This window comes from Giraffa tippelskirchi, chromosome 12 (genome assembly GCF_054371585.1).
Source record: "Giraffa tippelskirchi isolate mGirTip1 chromosome 12, T2T-mGirTip1v1.2.pri, whole genome shotgun sequence".
NCBI lineage: Eukaryota > Metazoa > Chordata > Mammalia > Artiodactyla > Giraffidae > Giraffa > Giraffa tippelskirchi.
The window spans coordinates 101,739,348-101,756,289 of NC_137286.1; the positions used below are offsets into that span (position 1 = coordinate 101,739,348).

A 16,942-nucleotide genomic window follows, 5' to 3' on the forward strand; every position below is an offset into this window, starting at 1 on the left:
ATACCATACACATTTTGAGCAAGTCAAGTTCTTAATTTTTTAAAATAATCTTTTTGAGATAATTATGGATTTACATGTGGTAGTAAGAAATAGTACAGGGAAATCCCATACACCCTTCACCTAGTTTTTCCTAATGATAGCTAGCATCTTATAACTAGTTGAGTAGCTTCAGGGAATGGACGCCGATAAAATCCACAGGCCTTATTTGGAGCTCTCCAATGTCGCATGCCATCATTAGTGTCTGTGCCTGTGTAGTTCTAGTGCAGATTCACAGGCTGCTTACCCAGCAGCACACGTTTCAGTTCCACCCCGAGGATCCCTATGTGCTAAGTGCTAAGTCGCTTCAGTCGTGTCCGACTCTGTGCGACCCCATAGACGGCAGCCCACCAGGCTCCCCCGTCCCTGGGATTCTCCAGGCAAGAACACTGGAGTGGGTTGCCATTTCCTTCTCCAATGCGTGAAAGTGAAGTCGCTCAGTTGTGTCTGACTCTTCGCGACCCCATGGACTGCAGCCTACCAGGCTCCTCCGTCCATGGGATTTTCCAGGCAAGAGTACTGGAGTGGGGTGCCATTGCCTTCTCCAGAGGATCCCTATACGTCCCTTTATAGACACAGCCACTCTCTCCCTTCCCCTCTTCCTAGAACCCAGCCACCACTCCTCTCCATTTCTGATTTAGTAATTTCAAAAATACTGTATAAATGGAATCATATATACAGTGTAGTCTTTTGAATTGACTTTTTTTTTTTAAAACTCAGTATAATCCCCTTGAGATAAATTGAGAACTTTTAAAAAGTGATTTGCAAAGAAAGTCTAACCTCTTTCCTACTGGCTGCTTACCTGTCCTTTAGCAAAAACAGGCAGGAATGAGCCCCACAAAGGCACAGCAGGGGCCTCCGCTCCGTGCCCCGGGACTCACTCTGCTCCTCAGAGACTCTCGGAGAAATCAGGAGTTCCCCTTTTGATCAGTGCGTTGATCTCTTTGTGAAAAACAGTCATATTTCTTTCAGAGGGCATGGTCCATCTCCATAATCTCCTGTTTTATTTCCAAAGGCTGTTCCAGTTAATCCCATCTTCCATTCCCCCCCTTTCTTTCCTCTTAATTTTTTTCCATCCTGACCTACTCAAAACAAATTGTTGAGTGAATTAATCTCTAGATAAGATTTCTCCACAATGATATAATCCAAAAAATAGGAATCGCAATCAGTTTGACTGAAAATCTTTACAAAAAACAAACAAACTTGAAATTACATGCATGAAAGAGCTTCTTTTGTTTCCATTGGCATTACAGGAAATGATCATGGTAGTTCTGCTTTGCTGATAGTCTTGTTTTGATTTGTTTTGCCTCCAAAGTAATTATAAAATATATATCATTCATTTGGATGGTCTGAGTGCCATCCCTTGGGTATGTTATTCCGTAATAAGAACTCCATCTCCTACCAAGTCATTCAGAGTCCTGATGAACAGTTTTGTTTTTAGATGAGTATGTGTATGAGTATGTCACATTTTAAACTGTAAATAAGAGTGTTGTTTGTAACCCACTGTTGATGTGTTGAGACTCCCAGTACCTCACAAGCAGAGATTCTTTTAAGGTATTTTATAGATTGACTTACCTTGGCTTCAAAGAAGAAAAAAGGTCTTACATTAAAAGTATTTAAATAACTAATACATAATCTTTCTAAAGAAACTAGCTCACATTTGTGGGAATTGCTATATGTTTACCAAGAGGAGCTATAATTGACATTTAATCTGAATAAGCATGATAGATTCTACCTATACTGTGCTTGCTTAGTTACTCAGTGGTATTCAACTCTTTAAAACCCCATGGACTATAGCCCACCAGGCTCCTCTGTCCATGGGAGTTTTCAGGAAAGAACACTGGAGTGGGTTGCCATTTTCTTCTCCAGAGGATCTTCCTGACCCAGGGATCAAACCTACATCTCCTTTGTCTCCTGCATTGCCCTCTTTTCCCGCTGAAGAAATCCTAACTATACTATAAGAACAACTACTGACCGATCTATATAGCTAGATGTTTGGATGATTGCTTTCAAGATTTACTCTGCTTTTTGTTCTCAATTTGTAGCTCAAAGCCACTTTCAAACTGTACCATGAATTATAAACTTAATTTCTGTGGCCATCTAGGTATAAGTGTATAAAGCAGACCAGCGTGAGTAAATTGAGAGTATATGTGTCAAACTGAAAAGTTCATGCCCATCTGTATACATTTAAAACAAAAATTAACTGTGTCAGACACATCTACCGGCCAAAAGTTTTCAACATTCTGATCATCTTGATAAACATAAATTTGTTAGACCGTTGATTTTGGAATGTGAAAGAGTTTATTAGTGACAGTGATTGTATCAGGTTTAAAATAGGAAAAGCCAAGAACTTTGCAGCATGAATGCAGTTAGCATTATGTATTTATGAGGTGGAGGTGTGTGTATTATGTTTTGTTTAATGCATTGTGGATGTCTTTCCACATCAAATCATATAGGTCTGTGTCCATATAGGTCTGTCATTTAATGATTGTAGGAAGCTTCCATGATAAGGATGCACTACCATTTATTTTTCCATTTTCTTGCTGATGGATATTAGGGAAAATCTAAAGTATGTGTTAGTGTAACCTTTGTGGAAAATAATGGTTAAGTCCTCTTCTCCTATTTTCTTCATTATTTTAAAATATTATAACTTGAATAAAAGCTCAGTAGATATTAATTTTTAACTTAAAAGTTGATCCCAGGAAATAGTAGGTTCCTATCATTTACATAACTCTTAGGAAGCCTGGATTTAATTATATTTCTTTCTGAGTGAAGCAGACATGTGGCTGACCCATTTTGAAGGGCATAATTTCTTGGGCATTAATGGCTGAAGGGCCCTTCCACAGTTCAGTTCAGTTCAGTCGCTCAATCGTGTCTGACTCTCTGCGACCCCATGAATTGCAGCACGCCAGGCCTCTCTGTCCATCACCAACTCCCGGAGTCTACCCAAACCCATGTCCATCGAGTCAGTGATGCCATCCAATCATCTCATCCTCTGTCGCCCCCTTCTCCTCCTGCCCCCAATCCTACCCAGCATTAGGGTCTTTTCCAATGAGTCAACTCTTTGCATGAGGTGGCCAAAGTATTGGAGTTTCAGCTTCAACATCAGTCCTTCCAATGACCACCCAGGATTGATCTCCTTTAGGATGGATTGATTGGATCTCCTTGCAGTCCAAGGGACTCTCAAGAGTCTTCTCCAACACCACAGTTCAAAAGCATCAATTCTGCGGCTCTCAGCTTTCTTCACCGTCCAACTCTCACATCCATACATGACCACTGGAAAAACCATGGCCTTGACTAGATGGACTTTTGTTGGCAAAGTAATGTCTCTGCTTTTAAATATGCTATCTAAGCTGGCCATAACCTTCCTTCCAAGGAGTAAGCGTCTTTTAATTTCATGGCTGCAGTCACCATCAGCAGTGATTCTGGAGCCCAAAAAAGTAAAGTCTGACACTGTTTCCACTGTTTCCCCATCTATTTCCCATGGAGTGATGGGACCAGATGCCATGATCTTAGTTTTCTGAACGTTGAGCTTTAAGCCAACTTTTTCACTCTCCTCTTTCACTTTCATCAAGAGGCTCTTTAGTTCTTCTTCACTTTCTGCCATAAGGGTGGTGTCATCCGCATATCTGAGGTTCTTGATATTTCTCCCGGCAATCTTGATTCCAGCTTGTGTTTCTTCCAGCCCAGCGTTTCTCATGATGTACTCTGCATATAAGTTAAATAAGCAGGGTGACAATATACAGCCTTGATGTACTCCTTTTCCTATTTGGAACCAGTCTGTTGTTCCATGTCCAGTTCTAACTGTTGCTTCCTGACCTGCATACAGGTTTCTCCAGACATGTCATATGGTCTGGTATTCCCATCTCTTTCAGAATTTTCCACAGTTTATTGTGATCCACACAGTCAAAGGCTTTGGCATAGTCAATAAAGCAGAAATAGATGTTTTTCTGGAACTCTCTTGCTTTTTTGATGATCCAGTGGATGTTGGCAATTTGATCTTTGGTTCCTCTGCCTTTTCTAAAACCAGCTTGAACATCTGGAAGTTCACCGTTCACGTATTGCTGAAGCCTGGCTTGGAGAATTTTGAGCGTTACTTTACTAGCATGTGAGATGCGTGCAATTGTGCGGTAGTTTGAGCATTCTTTGGCATTGCCTTTCTTTGGGATTGGAACGAAGACTGACCTTTTCTAGTCCTGTGGCCACTGCTGAGTTTTCTAAATTTACTGGCATATCAAGTGCAGCACTTTCACAGCATCATCTTTTAGGATTTGAAATAGCTCAACTGGAATTCCATCACCTCCACTAGCTTTGTTCGTAGTGATGCTTTCTAAGGCCCACTTGACTTCACATTCCAGGATGTCTGGCTCTAGGTGAGTGATCACACCACCATGATTATCTGGTGATTATCAGAGCAAATATATATTTACCCATATTCACACATTAGGAGACAGTGTTGAATAGTTATGTATGTGTGAGAACTAAAATTCACACTGTAGTGTGTAGACGTTAGGCTCCTTGCTTTAGCAGTCACTCATTACTTGTTTGTTGTGGGAAGGAAAGAAGGTGGTGCTTTCTTACAACTGAATCATTACTGTAAACTCTTCCTTGAATTTTATTCCAATGGAACTTACAGTTCCTGGATCAAATTACTTCTTTCCAGCAGTGTCATTTCATCAGACCTCTTCCTGTATTAAGTTCTTTGGTATAATTTCATTTTAGTTAGGAAAGGCAGTAAAAAATTCTCACAGGTCATATCGAAAGGGCTTTTCTCCTGAAATATAGACTACTTTTTCTTTTATCTTTTGAAATACTTTAAAAAATTGAGATAATAGGGTACATAGCTGTTAGAATACAGTTTCTAATATGGAACCCAATTCTACTCCATCTGCTGTGAAATCCGGTTACGTCCCGTTGAATGCAGAGTTGGGTGTGTATAACATTTTCCTAGAGGAGATATTTTATAATTATCAGTACATTTTCAAAGTGGCGATTTTGAGGTACTGAATATAGCAGTGGCCATGGTGGTGGCAGATGGTAAATGAGTGACCTGGTATCTTGGTGGTGCTGCAGTAGGTTCCAGTTTATTCATTGTGGACTTGGCCATCTTACAGATTTCCCGGTATTTTTTTTTTAATAATAATAAAAAGATGTTAGTAACTGAGGAGGAGAGCTTGGGTAACCTGGTGCATTGGCAGTCTCTGTGCTCTGAGTGTAGAGAAACTGGGCTCTAGCTGTACCTGTCTTTTTCAGGAAGGTGTTATTTCCTCTCGTGTAACAGAGGCCTTGGAGGTATAGAAAACCTCACCTATGTATCTGTAACTTATAAGGGAGATGAATGAATATTGTGGTTGAAAAAAATTGTTAATTAGGGATAAAGATAAAAATTTTAAAGTGAACATTTTAGAAACTATAGTAAGAATGGTATAAGCAAATATATATTGACTTGGAAATGTAAATCCAGTGGCTCTCAAACATGTTAATTCTATCGTCTGTCTTGGGCTTTCCACTGAGGGTGAATCTGTGTTCTTTGTTACACAAAGCTCCACGAAAGTGAATGATCATGTAATTGGGATTAAAGTAACTACTGTTATTGAATCTTCCAATTAACTCTAATAAAGTTCTTCAAAATTATAGTTTCTGGTTAATTTGTTTAGGTTTGAATGATTTTTATAGGATAAAAAGTTATATATAGTTAATTTTTTTCTTCCTTTTTTCTAAGAAGCGTATTAGCGACTGAGTTTTTTTTCCTATTTAATGATGTGATCACTAACAACTTATATTAGCTGTTCAATGGAAAATGTGTATTTTGTAGTTATAGTGATAACCTGTAAAAGTCCAATTCTGAGATTGCTGGAGTAAATTTAAAAGCATAATGAATTTTGCTTTCCCTTTCTTCATTTATATGATAAATATATCCTCACGCACACAGACACACACACATGTATTAAATAATGAAAATAAAATCATGTCTCAAATTCCTGTCCTTTAAAAAGAATCTTTTCAGAATTTAAGTAAATAAAAAACAGAAAATGGCATTAGTAATAATTGAGAATGTGATTGAAATGAAAAGGCTATGAGTCGTTATTTTACTTTAAAAATTTCAAGACTTTAAAAGAATCATTGTCTTCTTTCAGATAAACTTGCGCCTCATCTTGGTAAGCGGGAAAACGAAAGAGTTCCTATTTTCTCCTAATGATTCTGCTTCTGACATCGCAAAGCATGTGTATGACAACTGGCCGATGGGTGAGTGGTGGTTTTCTCTTGAGAATGAATAATGCTGATTCTTTGTGCCCTGCCTGTTTCAGAGACGTTTTGAAAAAGTTGTAAGTAAAATATAAGAAAACAAGCAAATGATTGAGGATACAGGGCTTAAAGTTGAAGGGGCTGCTGCATCCCTGCTGGGTTTCGCCTTTCAGCCCCCTCACTGCAGAATGGTAAAGGAGCCTGGGCATCAGGTCACTGGGTGGCCTTACAGCTGTTTTAATATAAAAGAAAATTATTTTTTAAAGGAAAACACGAGGTAGCTAACACACACACACACACTTTCATATCAGTAACTCTCTTTACACCAAGTGAAAGTGAAGTCACTCAGTCGTGCCCGACTCTTTGTGACCCCGTGGACTGTAGCCTATCAGACTCCTCTGTCCATGGGATTTTCCAGGCAAGGGTACTGGAGTGGGTTGCTATTCCCTTCTCCAGGGGATCTTCCCAACCCAGGGATTGAACCTGGGTCTCCCACATTGCAGGCAGAAGCTTTACCATCTGAGCCACCAGGGAAGCCCATACATCAAAGCACAAAGTAAAAACAAAGAAAAACTATCTTTAACAAATTATAACACATTTTAAAAAAAATTTTTGGTCTATTCTATACACAGCCTGCTTAGCATGGCATTTGACAGAAAGTGACTATCTCATTCATGTCACTTCCTGTGTTTTCTGAACTACTACAAGGTCAAGAAGGTATAAAATCCATTTATGCTTTGCATTTTCAAGCCAGTATCCATGACAGAATTTTGGAGTGTGTGCATTTATGTGTGTGTGTGAGAGAGAGAGAGAAAGAGAGAGATCCTTTCTCTGGTCCTTTTCCATGTAGTAAGACTCATGCTGTCCTCAAATGAGTCTTCAGCTTATGTTCTTCCTATGAAACCAACCCAAGTCATTTTGATCCTCCTAATGGCATGTACCTAGTGATACAACTGTTTGTGCTAATTTCTCTAATTTTACTGGACTTCCCTGGTGACTCAGATGGTAAAGAATCCACCTGCAATGTGGGAGACCCGGGTTCAATCCCTGGGTTGGGAAGATCCCCTGGAAAAGGGAACAGCTACCCACTCCAGTATTCTGGCCTGGAGAATCCCATGGACAGAGGAGCTAGCCAAAACAGTTTGTACTTTTAAAGCACAAGACTTGTGTTAACAAAGAACACAGTGTATACAAAATGAGTCAATTAGATCAGTACTGCTCAACCTAAAATAATATTGTGTGAAACTCTTTTAGAAGAAACTCTTTATCCTTATTAACTTCTATACAACCATAAAACTAAAACAGATCTACAAAGAAAATGCAAATATAGCTCTAAAACCAGTAATGTTCAAATTAACAACTTTAATGTGCCACGTGGCATATTTTTGCTAAAACTTACTCACCACTTGCCCCATGAATATGGTACTGTGAATTATGGCATGCCTCCTCTCCCGCTGGCTGTATGAGAATCCAGTTATGTGTGGATTTACCACAGACCCTTCATACACACAGTGTACCGAATTGTCATTCAGCCTTCACTGACAGGAATGTGTCGTTTATGTGTTAAGTCGACCTTTGTTCTTTTCTTGTTAATCTCTTGACAATTAAAGAAGTACTGCTTGGCACCAGTATAATCATAAGCTTAAACACATATATGAACACTAAAGTCCCAAGGCTATACTTGGTTGTAAGGTAATAATTTGAATTATCTAGATAATTTCATCCAGGTTATTGTTAAAATGAAAACACAATCTAAAAATTCTTGACAAGGACTTTCAGACCCTAAGAACCTGTCTTATGGATTCATAGACCCGAGTTTAAGAAATACTGCTTTAGACAAATACTTTGAAATGACTGGGTCTTTCTTCTTGCTGAAAACCAAGGAACAAGTCAACACTAGCTCCTGAATCAGAAAGAGACTGGAGCTAAAGGTTATAGATAAGAAGGAATTTCAGAAGAGCTGAAGTAACTAAACTTAGAATACTGGATTGTCTTCACAGCCAGGCAGGATAGATAAGTAAGAGTGTGAAAGCATTTTTAGATATCTGTCTGAGAGTGATGTTGTTGTTGTTGTTGGTTTAGTGGCTAAGTTGTGTCCAACTCTGAGACCCCATGGAGTGTAGCGTGCCAGGCTTTCCTGTCCTTCACTATCTCCCAAAGTTTGCTCAAACTCATGTCCATTGATTCATTGATGCCATCCAACCATCTCATCCTCTGTTGCCTCCTTCTTCCCCTGCCCTCAATCTTCCCAGCATTAGGGTCTTTTCCAGTGAATTGGCTTTTCGCATCAGGTAGCCAGAGTATTGAAGCTTGAACAGTCAGTCCTTCCAATGAATAGTCAGGACTGATTTCCTTTAGGATGGACTGGTTGGATCTCCTTTCAGTCCGAGGGACTTTCAAGAGTCTTCTCCAGATCCACAGTTCAAAAGCATCAATTCTTTGGTGCTCAGCTTCTTCATTGTCCAACTATCACATCTGTATATGACTACTGGAAGAACCATAGCTTTAACTATATGGACCTTTGTCAGCAAAGGGATGCCTCTGCTTTTTAATATGCTGTCTAGGATAGTCATAGTTTTTCTTCCTAGGAGCAAGTGTCTTTTTATTTCATGGCTGCAGTCACCATCTGCAGTGATTTTGGAGCCCAAGAAAATAAAGTCTGTCATTGTTTCTATCATTTCCCCATCTATTTGCCATGAAATGATGGGACTGGATGGCATGATCTTAGTTATATTTCTCCTGGCATTCTTGATTCCAGCTTGTGCTTCATCCAGCCCAGCATTTTACATAATGTACTCTGCATATAAGTTAAATAAGCAGGGTAACAATATACAGCCTTGACGTAAAATCCTTTCCCAATTTGGAACCAATCTGTTTTTCCATGTCCAGTTTCTAACTGTTGCTTCTTGACCTGCATACAGGTTTGTCAGGAGGCAGTTAAGGTGGTCTGGTATTCCCATCTCTTTAAGAATTTTCCACAGTTGGTTGTGATTGACAGAGTTAAAGGCTTTAGCGTAATCAGTGAAGCAGAAATAGGTGTTTTTCTGGAATCTCTTGCTTTTTCTATGATCCAGTGGATGTTGGCAGTTTGAGCTCTAGTTCCTCTGCCATTTCTAAATCCAGCTTGTACATCTGGAAGTTCTCAGTTCACATATTGTTGAAACCTAACTTGAGGGTTTTTGAGCATTACCTTGCTAGCATGTGAAATGAATGCAATTGTGCAGTAGTTTGAACATTCTTTGGTATTGCCCTTTTTTGGGATTGGAGTGAAAATTGACCTTTTCCAGTCCTGTGGCTACTGCTGAGTTTTCCAAATTTATTGACAAAATGAACAGTGCTAAAGGGAAAAAAAGGAAATACTCTATTCACAATAATCTTGGGTGTGGTGAATTCAAAATAATCCATACCAAAGTGTTAACAACTTATTTGATCTTCCTTCTGGAGGAGAGGGACCTGGGATCATGGGAGTCAGAAGGCACTGAAGGGGCACAGGATGGGAGGAGAGGCCGGGAGTGGGGCTGGGGTGGGACTGAGGTTCATTTCTCGTTTCCTGTCATGCTGAGTCACCGACAGGAGCTGGTTGTATCAAACTCATGTTCATCAATTTTGTACAGTCAGAACAAGGCAAAAGGGAGAGCCCTCCACTCACCTCCTTTATCTTCTGTCACTTGCTCTTGAGGGTGTTTTAAACTAGTTTTTGTGTTGACAGTTATCTCATGAAAGCAGGAACTTCTTTAGGAAACACACACATGATGCTAGAATTCTTAAGAAAGGTGATGGTGTAATTCTCACATCTCTATCAAAATCACAACTTTACATTCTATATCTCAAGGTAGGGAAAATTACTAACCCCATACTTTGTCATGAGACAGTGTCCTCAAACCACTATTTTGACAGAATCATTCCATATTTTACCATAATAAGGTAAGTTATACGCTAAACTGAAGTATTCTGTTATCCATTCTACACACCAGTTGTCTTTCGATTATTGTCTTTGTACATTATCCTAGATTTCATACTTGTATAGTACCTTCTAATATCTGTTGTTTTTCAAGTTCATTCTGAGAATTTTGGGTAAAGTGAACTAAAATTGTATCTTCTGTAATGTTTATCAATTGGCTTAAAAAAAACAATAAAGTTACCCACATTATCAAAAAGTAGACACTGTTCTTCTTTTTAAATTTTTTATTTTCAGTTACTGAGGTATAATTTTTTTTGTTATGCTCTTTACCAATTAAAGTACCAATATACTAATGCTTTTAAAAATCTTTGTTAAATCTGCTGTTTCCAGCCGCAAGTACATGTTTTAACAGGTACAGATACCGGAACATTGCAGTATTTTCTGTTATTTACTGATAATTAAAATTAATTTTCAACTGACTTCTTTTTAACTAGGATTAGACTTTCCCCAACTCATTTGTTTTACTATATTCTGGCACATTTTTGTGTTCTTTAAGAAGCAAAGACTAATCTTGAGCCGTTCCTGCTGTGTAGTGAGAAGTAGCGAGAACCGTGCTTGCACGAGTCGTGACTGTCCCAGTTAGCAGGAAGCTCCAGGTGTCCTCTCTGATGCTCTTCATCTGATTGGAATCAGAATTTTAGAACAATGTGCTAATACCTTAATTTTATGTTGAAATGTACCTAACAATTCCCTGGTTCTTTTCAGACTGGGAAGAAGAGCAGGTCAGCAGTCCAAATATTCTACGCCTTATTTATCAAGGACGATTTCTGCATGGAAATGTCACATTAGGAGGTAATGGTCACCTTCGTAATGAGACTTAGTGCCTGTCTCGCAGCAGCATTTCTCATTTGTTTGTTTAGATGCTTATATCTGGTTTTGCTAAAAACATACAATTTCAGACTCTATGATTTTTGCCTGATTTTCGGTATGTCTACATTTTTGCATTTTGCATTCTAATTTCAGCTCTATGCTTAAGTGTTTACCACCTTGTGAAATAAACTCTAAGCCATTAGAGATGGGAGTCCACAGTTACTATTTTATAAATGTAACTTAATTTTACTTCTGGATAATATAATTTAGATGTCATATTTTTAAGTTAAAGCCAGACACACAAACGAGGCGAAGTTTATGATGGTGGATTTTCAGATATAATATTGAAGGGATGTTTTCATTTTGACTGTAATTGATAAAATTGCTAATCATGCAGGAATATAGGTAAGTGAGTCATGTTAGAGAAACAGTGAAGTATAGTGACTGGAAGAGCAGACCTTAGAGCCAGGTTGTCCATGTTGGAGCCTAGCTCCACTGCTCACTGGCTTCTTAACCTTGAGCCAGGCACTTCCTGCTTTCTGTCCTGGCGTCCTGGTGTCCTCGTCAGTAAGTTAGAACAGCCCTAGTGCCTCCCTCAGAACAGCACTTGGCACATATTGCACGCTTTGTTATTTATTACTGCTGTTTATACGTGAGTGAAGAGACGTGGCTTGATAGTGCCCCTCCTGGGGGTGCATTTTCTACCGTCAGCAGAATTTGTTTTTCTTTTAAGTACAAGTATTTCAAATATATTATGATAATTATCAATAGAAATTTGTAGGCAGAGGAAGTAATCTACCTTAATGTATCTTTGTATACATATAGTCATGAGTTTTTTTCTCTAAACCTAACAATTGAAATGTTTAATCTGATCTTCCTTAAAGGTAGGATATTTTCATTCATTCACTCATTCATTCAGCATGTATTTATTTCTTATGTGACAACAGTGCTAAACAGTTAAAGATACAGGATTGAAAAAGATAGAATCTCTTCCTTCAGGGTACTCTGGTGTTAGATAGTAGAAGCAGATAAAATTCACTGGTAAAATACTGTGTGACAAGGGCTGGAGTAGATGAATGCAAATGATTATTATGACAGATAGATAGAATGTTTCAGTATGTAATTACAAGTGTTGTCCATGGCTGTATTTCACATTGATTGAAAATGGGACTGTATTTTAGTCTTTCTTTGATTATCTGTGCCTCAAGTAACTCTGGTAATGTCACTTGGTGAGGTGGATTGAAGTAACCTGTTGACTCCACGAGTGTGTCTTGAGACTCCACTTCCCATTAAGTGTTGACCTGTGTGAGCATTTTTTCACCAACTTAATTCTTTAATTATACCTCTCTGTTGTGGCCCTAAAGCTCCAACTTCATGTTAAAGATCATAGAATTTGTGTTAAAATCAAATCATGATTGTTTTTTGGAATTTGTTCTTGAATGATTAATAGATTAACTTACATTATTACTATGTTGCTGTCAGTCTTTTCAAAACCAAACCATCTCTCCGGTCTTGTGATTTAGACAAATAACAGTAGAGTGTAACCTGGATTGTCTAAGTTGATCAGTAAATCTGGGTAATGACATTCACCCCTTGGGGGGTTTTGGTTACTGTTTTTCTTTGCCTCCTATATTCTTGAATGTGAGTAATGAGACAGTGCACAGGGTCATACAGTTGAATGGCCAGTGTGGAACAGGCCTAGGCGTGCTCTGCACGGCTTGAGGGCTGCTCTGTACTGTAACCCTGCCACCCCGTGGGTGTCGGAATCTTCCTTTAAAATGCAGGTTTCTGCACGTGCAGTCCTCCTCCCCATCTCCCTGTCTGCTAGGGGTGTGCCGCCCCCAGTGGCTCCTGTGTGAAGCGTGGGGACCTGTGTCCTGGCTGCTGTGCACTGCCACAGCAGAGGGCAGAGCCCCCATAGTGATGGAGAGAGGGCATCTCAGGTCTCATATCCCTCTTCCTTTTTCTCCTCTGATACCGTTAGTGTCAGTGTCTGCTCTTTCGAGTTGAAATTCAGGTGGAGAAGAACAGTAACCGTCCCCATCAATCAGATGTGTAGCCTAAATTGGTAAGCCCCTCAGCAGTTTCCTAGGCCTGACCACAATGTTTCTCCCCATTTGCATCTCAGTTCGCACACCTGTTCTCTGAGACCCATTTTTTTGCTGCTCAGAAAGATGGTAATGGTGATCGCAGTAAAATTTATGGGGTGCTTCTTTGGGCCAAGCCCTGAGGTAGGCACTTCCCTGGATTGTTTCTTTTAATCAGTGCAATGATAAGGGGCGGGTGCTCGAATTGTCTCTCCAGTTTGGGTGGAGAAAACTGAGGCATCAGGAGGAGGCAGATAGCACTCAGAACCCATCTCACAGTCAGTGAGTGGCCGGATATGCTCTTAATGCAGGGCTCACTGCCTGCAGTCAGGAAGCAGTGTGAGAGTGGTCCACAGCTTGGTGTGTGGACATTGCAAATTCAGGCAGGCTTTCCCAATACATTTAGTGAAATGTTTGGTAATATAAAATTTTGTTTGCATTTCAGTGTTAAAGCAGGCCCAGGGGGATTATCCAGTAAGGGCACTCCTCTTGTTTCAGCCTTCTGTGTATTTGGGGCCGTTACGCTTCACTTCAGCTTCAGAAGTTAAAAGAATAGACCAAATAGTGGCTGGCTAGCGTTAAATAAGATGGAAAGTCACCTTGATCAAATGAAATATTATGAATATGGAAGATTATTAGGGCTCTTCTTAACCATCATCCTAGAGAAGATTTAAACAGTGGGTGGCAGGAAGACCGAGCTTGTTGAGTGCTGATCTGAGCCTGCCTTCTCTGAGGGGAGTAGATTGAAACTCCGAACTAGAACATTGCAGCTGCAGAAACAACTCCAGGCTGTAGCTCCACTGTCTGCTTCTCATTTTATACACAGAATGACAGAGGGGTTCACTTTGTGTAACTGGTTCATAGATACATGGGTGCATTATATTACTCGGTATCTGAAATACTTCATAATAAAAATTACTTATAAATGAGAAAAACCTTTAAAGACTTGATTAAAAAACAGTGATTACTAATAATGCCAAACAGTGATTCGTTTATTTAAAGTAACCTTTTAAAGAAAATTGTTTTCTAATTGAAGAATATAAGGTTGAAAATAATAAAATTATGTATTATTATTGTTATGTTTAAAATCATTAATATGTCATTTCTTCTATTTCTACATTGTGGTGACCTCTTTGATGCAGGAATTTTATTAGGTGACTAAATAAAATTAGGTTAACCAATTATGTATTTTCTCTTTCCCCTTCCTTACACAATATGTTTATATATGTTAAACTAATAGTCATAGCTAAATAATTTCTGAATTATAAAAATTCCTTCTGATAATATTAACCTAATTTCATTATGTAAGAAATGCTGTATCTGGTAAGAAGTGCTATCTGTTGAGGAAGTCATACAGAAAGCAGTCAATTTTTAAAGTGGTCTCAATTCTGGTGAGTGATTGCAACAGGTCGATGTATATGTAACAAACTCTCTTCTTTTCACACAGCATTAAAGCTTCCTTTTGGCAAAACAACAGTGATGCATTTGGTGGCCAGAGAGACCTTGCCAGAGCCAAACTCCCAAGGTGAGCCGTGTGCTGGGAGCTTTCTGCCTTGCACCACAGAGGCAGGCATTCACAAATGGCTCCAGTTCTCTTGGACATTCTGGGGAGAGGATGTTTTCATAGTGTATGGTCAGAGCTCGCTAAGCAGATAACCAGGCATTTTTAGAAACAGGCTAAAACTAAAAGGGTATTTATTATAGCCTTTTAACTTTAAAAAACGCCAACATTAAGCAAAAAAAAAAAAAAAATCCCTGTTTCTTATTATTCTGGAATCCTTCTGCTTCCCCCAAGCATCTTTATAAACAAGGCTTCTCTTCACTTTTCCTAGGTCAGAGGAATCGCGAAAAGACTGGAGAGAGTAACTGTTGTGTCATCCTGTAACCTGTCTGCCTGGCGCAGTGTGGCGTGGTCTTTGTCTTTCATGCTGCCAGGCCAGGGGAGACCCGGCATCGCTTCAGAACCTTCAGGAAGAGCCTGCCAAGACCCATGGACCTCAACTACCACGTGAACACTGTCATCTTCTTTCATGAAAGTAAAAAGAACCAAGAACATTTTTCACTATGACTTTTTATTTCTAGTAGTTTTGTTTATGTTAAGCAGTTTTAAAATATAAATATAAATTGATTTTTGAATGCAAGTCAATGTCCGGGGAAAAGTTAACAAGTGATTTTTCGTAGCAGAAACCATTTTGCTGCCACAAAAGTTTTCATCACCAGAACTAACAAATCAAGTGTTCCAAATACAGTTTTGCACTAAAAACGATTGACAATTATTTTCTTCATCAGCAGAATTTATAACATGGTTTATGGTACCTAGAAATACTCATATGTGCAAGTCCACACTGGAAGACACTCAGCAATTAATGAAGTTAATTGCTGGGCCAACTTGAGAGGAAAAAATGGAAAAGAAACTAAAATGTTGGGTGAACTCTACCAAAGTCAGCCATGGCGGCTGCATTGGCACAGAATCCTGCCCTGAGCGCGGCTATTCTCACTGCAACAAGTGAAAAGACACAATGTGCCTGTTGTTGGAAGTGCTCAGCAGGGGGCTTATGAAACTAGTTGTTTTTCCTTCACACGTGCACTCCAGTCAGACTGACTGGGGGCTTGTTCACACAGCACAAGAGGGAGAGCGCACGTCCTAGCCTTAACGCGGGGGGGAGTTCCAGTCACTCGTAGATTTCCATGATTGCACAGAAATATTAGAAAACCTCATTGATTCACCACTTTTATGTATTTGAATATCAGCAAATTGAATTTTCCATAATTATTGCTCATCTCTGTGTCCCATGTCATCCTTACTCATTAATGAGAGCTCAGATGAATTCTTAAAATTAAAAATTCTCCATAGGACTGATTTTGTTTCTTTATGTAGTTTGCCTTGGGTATTAGTGCTTGCAATTGTATTAAAATCAAAAGCTGATTTTCAAGGCATCCTTGATTACGGATGCCATTCTTTTGTTTTGTACCAATAATTTAAAAATTGATATGCTAAAAACAATTTGCACAGCACTAAAGCATGAGCTAGTTTCATCTAAACCTGTAAAAAAAAAAAATATAAAAGATTTTATATTTTTTCACTGGGAAGAAATTCTTCCTGGGTGAAGTTGCGAATATGTGTAGAATATATTTAATAAAAGCCTCATAAAATACCTAACTATAGAACTTAAATATAGATTGGCGTGTAGTATATAGAACAATATTCCATATAAATAACTCTAGCCTTTATAAAAATGAAGTTGCAGGCTGACATAATGTTCTATACTGAAACAAGTGTCCACGGCCCTTACAAGCAGTAAGTGTAAATGGTTTCAGTCAGCTTTGTTTAAAGGTAATCAGGTTATTTTATTCATTGTTAATGCTTTGATGAAAAGGCTTTATATGCAGTAGATCTACAAAAATATTGTTCATACTGATCAGAATTAAATTTGTATAGAGCAGAGTTTTAAAATGAATGTAAATAGCACTAAACATTTTCTTTCTGCAACCTGTACTTATAGATTCTTTCTGTACACTAAATAAAAAAATATCATAGTGCATTTTGGTGGTAATTTTAAAGGTCTTTGATTAGGTTGATAGTTGTTTAAGTACTGTCTCATCCATGTTATAATTGTTCAATTTTTATTTCTGAATCTTTAAGAAAATTTGTTGAATATTCTATTGTTAGTTTTGGGAAGATTCCCAGTGTATCTCTGATATTTAACCTGGTTAATTTGTGCACAGTCATGACAATGGGTAGAATTATGTAGTCTCTGTTATCACTAAGATGTTCTATTCAAGAGATGTTAAATATTTATAT

At 38.7% G+C, this 16,942-nt stretch overlaps 1 protein-coding gene across 1 annotated transcript in view; it reads left to right on the forward strand.

Moving 5' to 3' along the window:
• UBL3 (ubiquitin like 3) overlaps window positions 1-16,682 on the forward strand; it is a 48,783-nt gene extending 32,101 nt beyond the window's left edge. The window contains exons 2-5 of the mRNA XM_081549330.1: window positions 6,174-6,282; window positions 10,949-11,035; window positions 14,588-14,665; window positions 14,973-16,682. Coding sequence (XP_081405456.1) covers window positions 6,174-6,282; window positions 10,949-11,035; window positions 14,588-14,665; window positions 14,973-15,025 — 327 coding nt within the window. The 3' untranslated portion in view covers window positions 15,026-16,682. The remainder of the gene's footprint in view (window positions 1-6,173; window positions 6,283-10,948; window positions 11,036-14,587; window positions 14,666-14,972) is intronic.
• The last annotated feature ends 260 nt before the right edge of the window (window positions 16,683-16,942 follow it).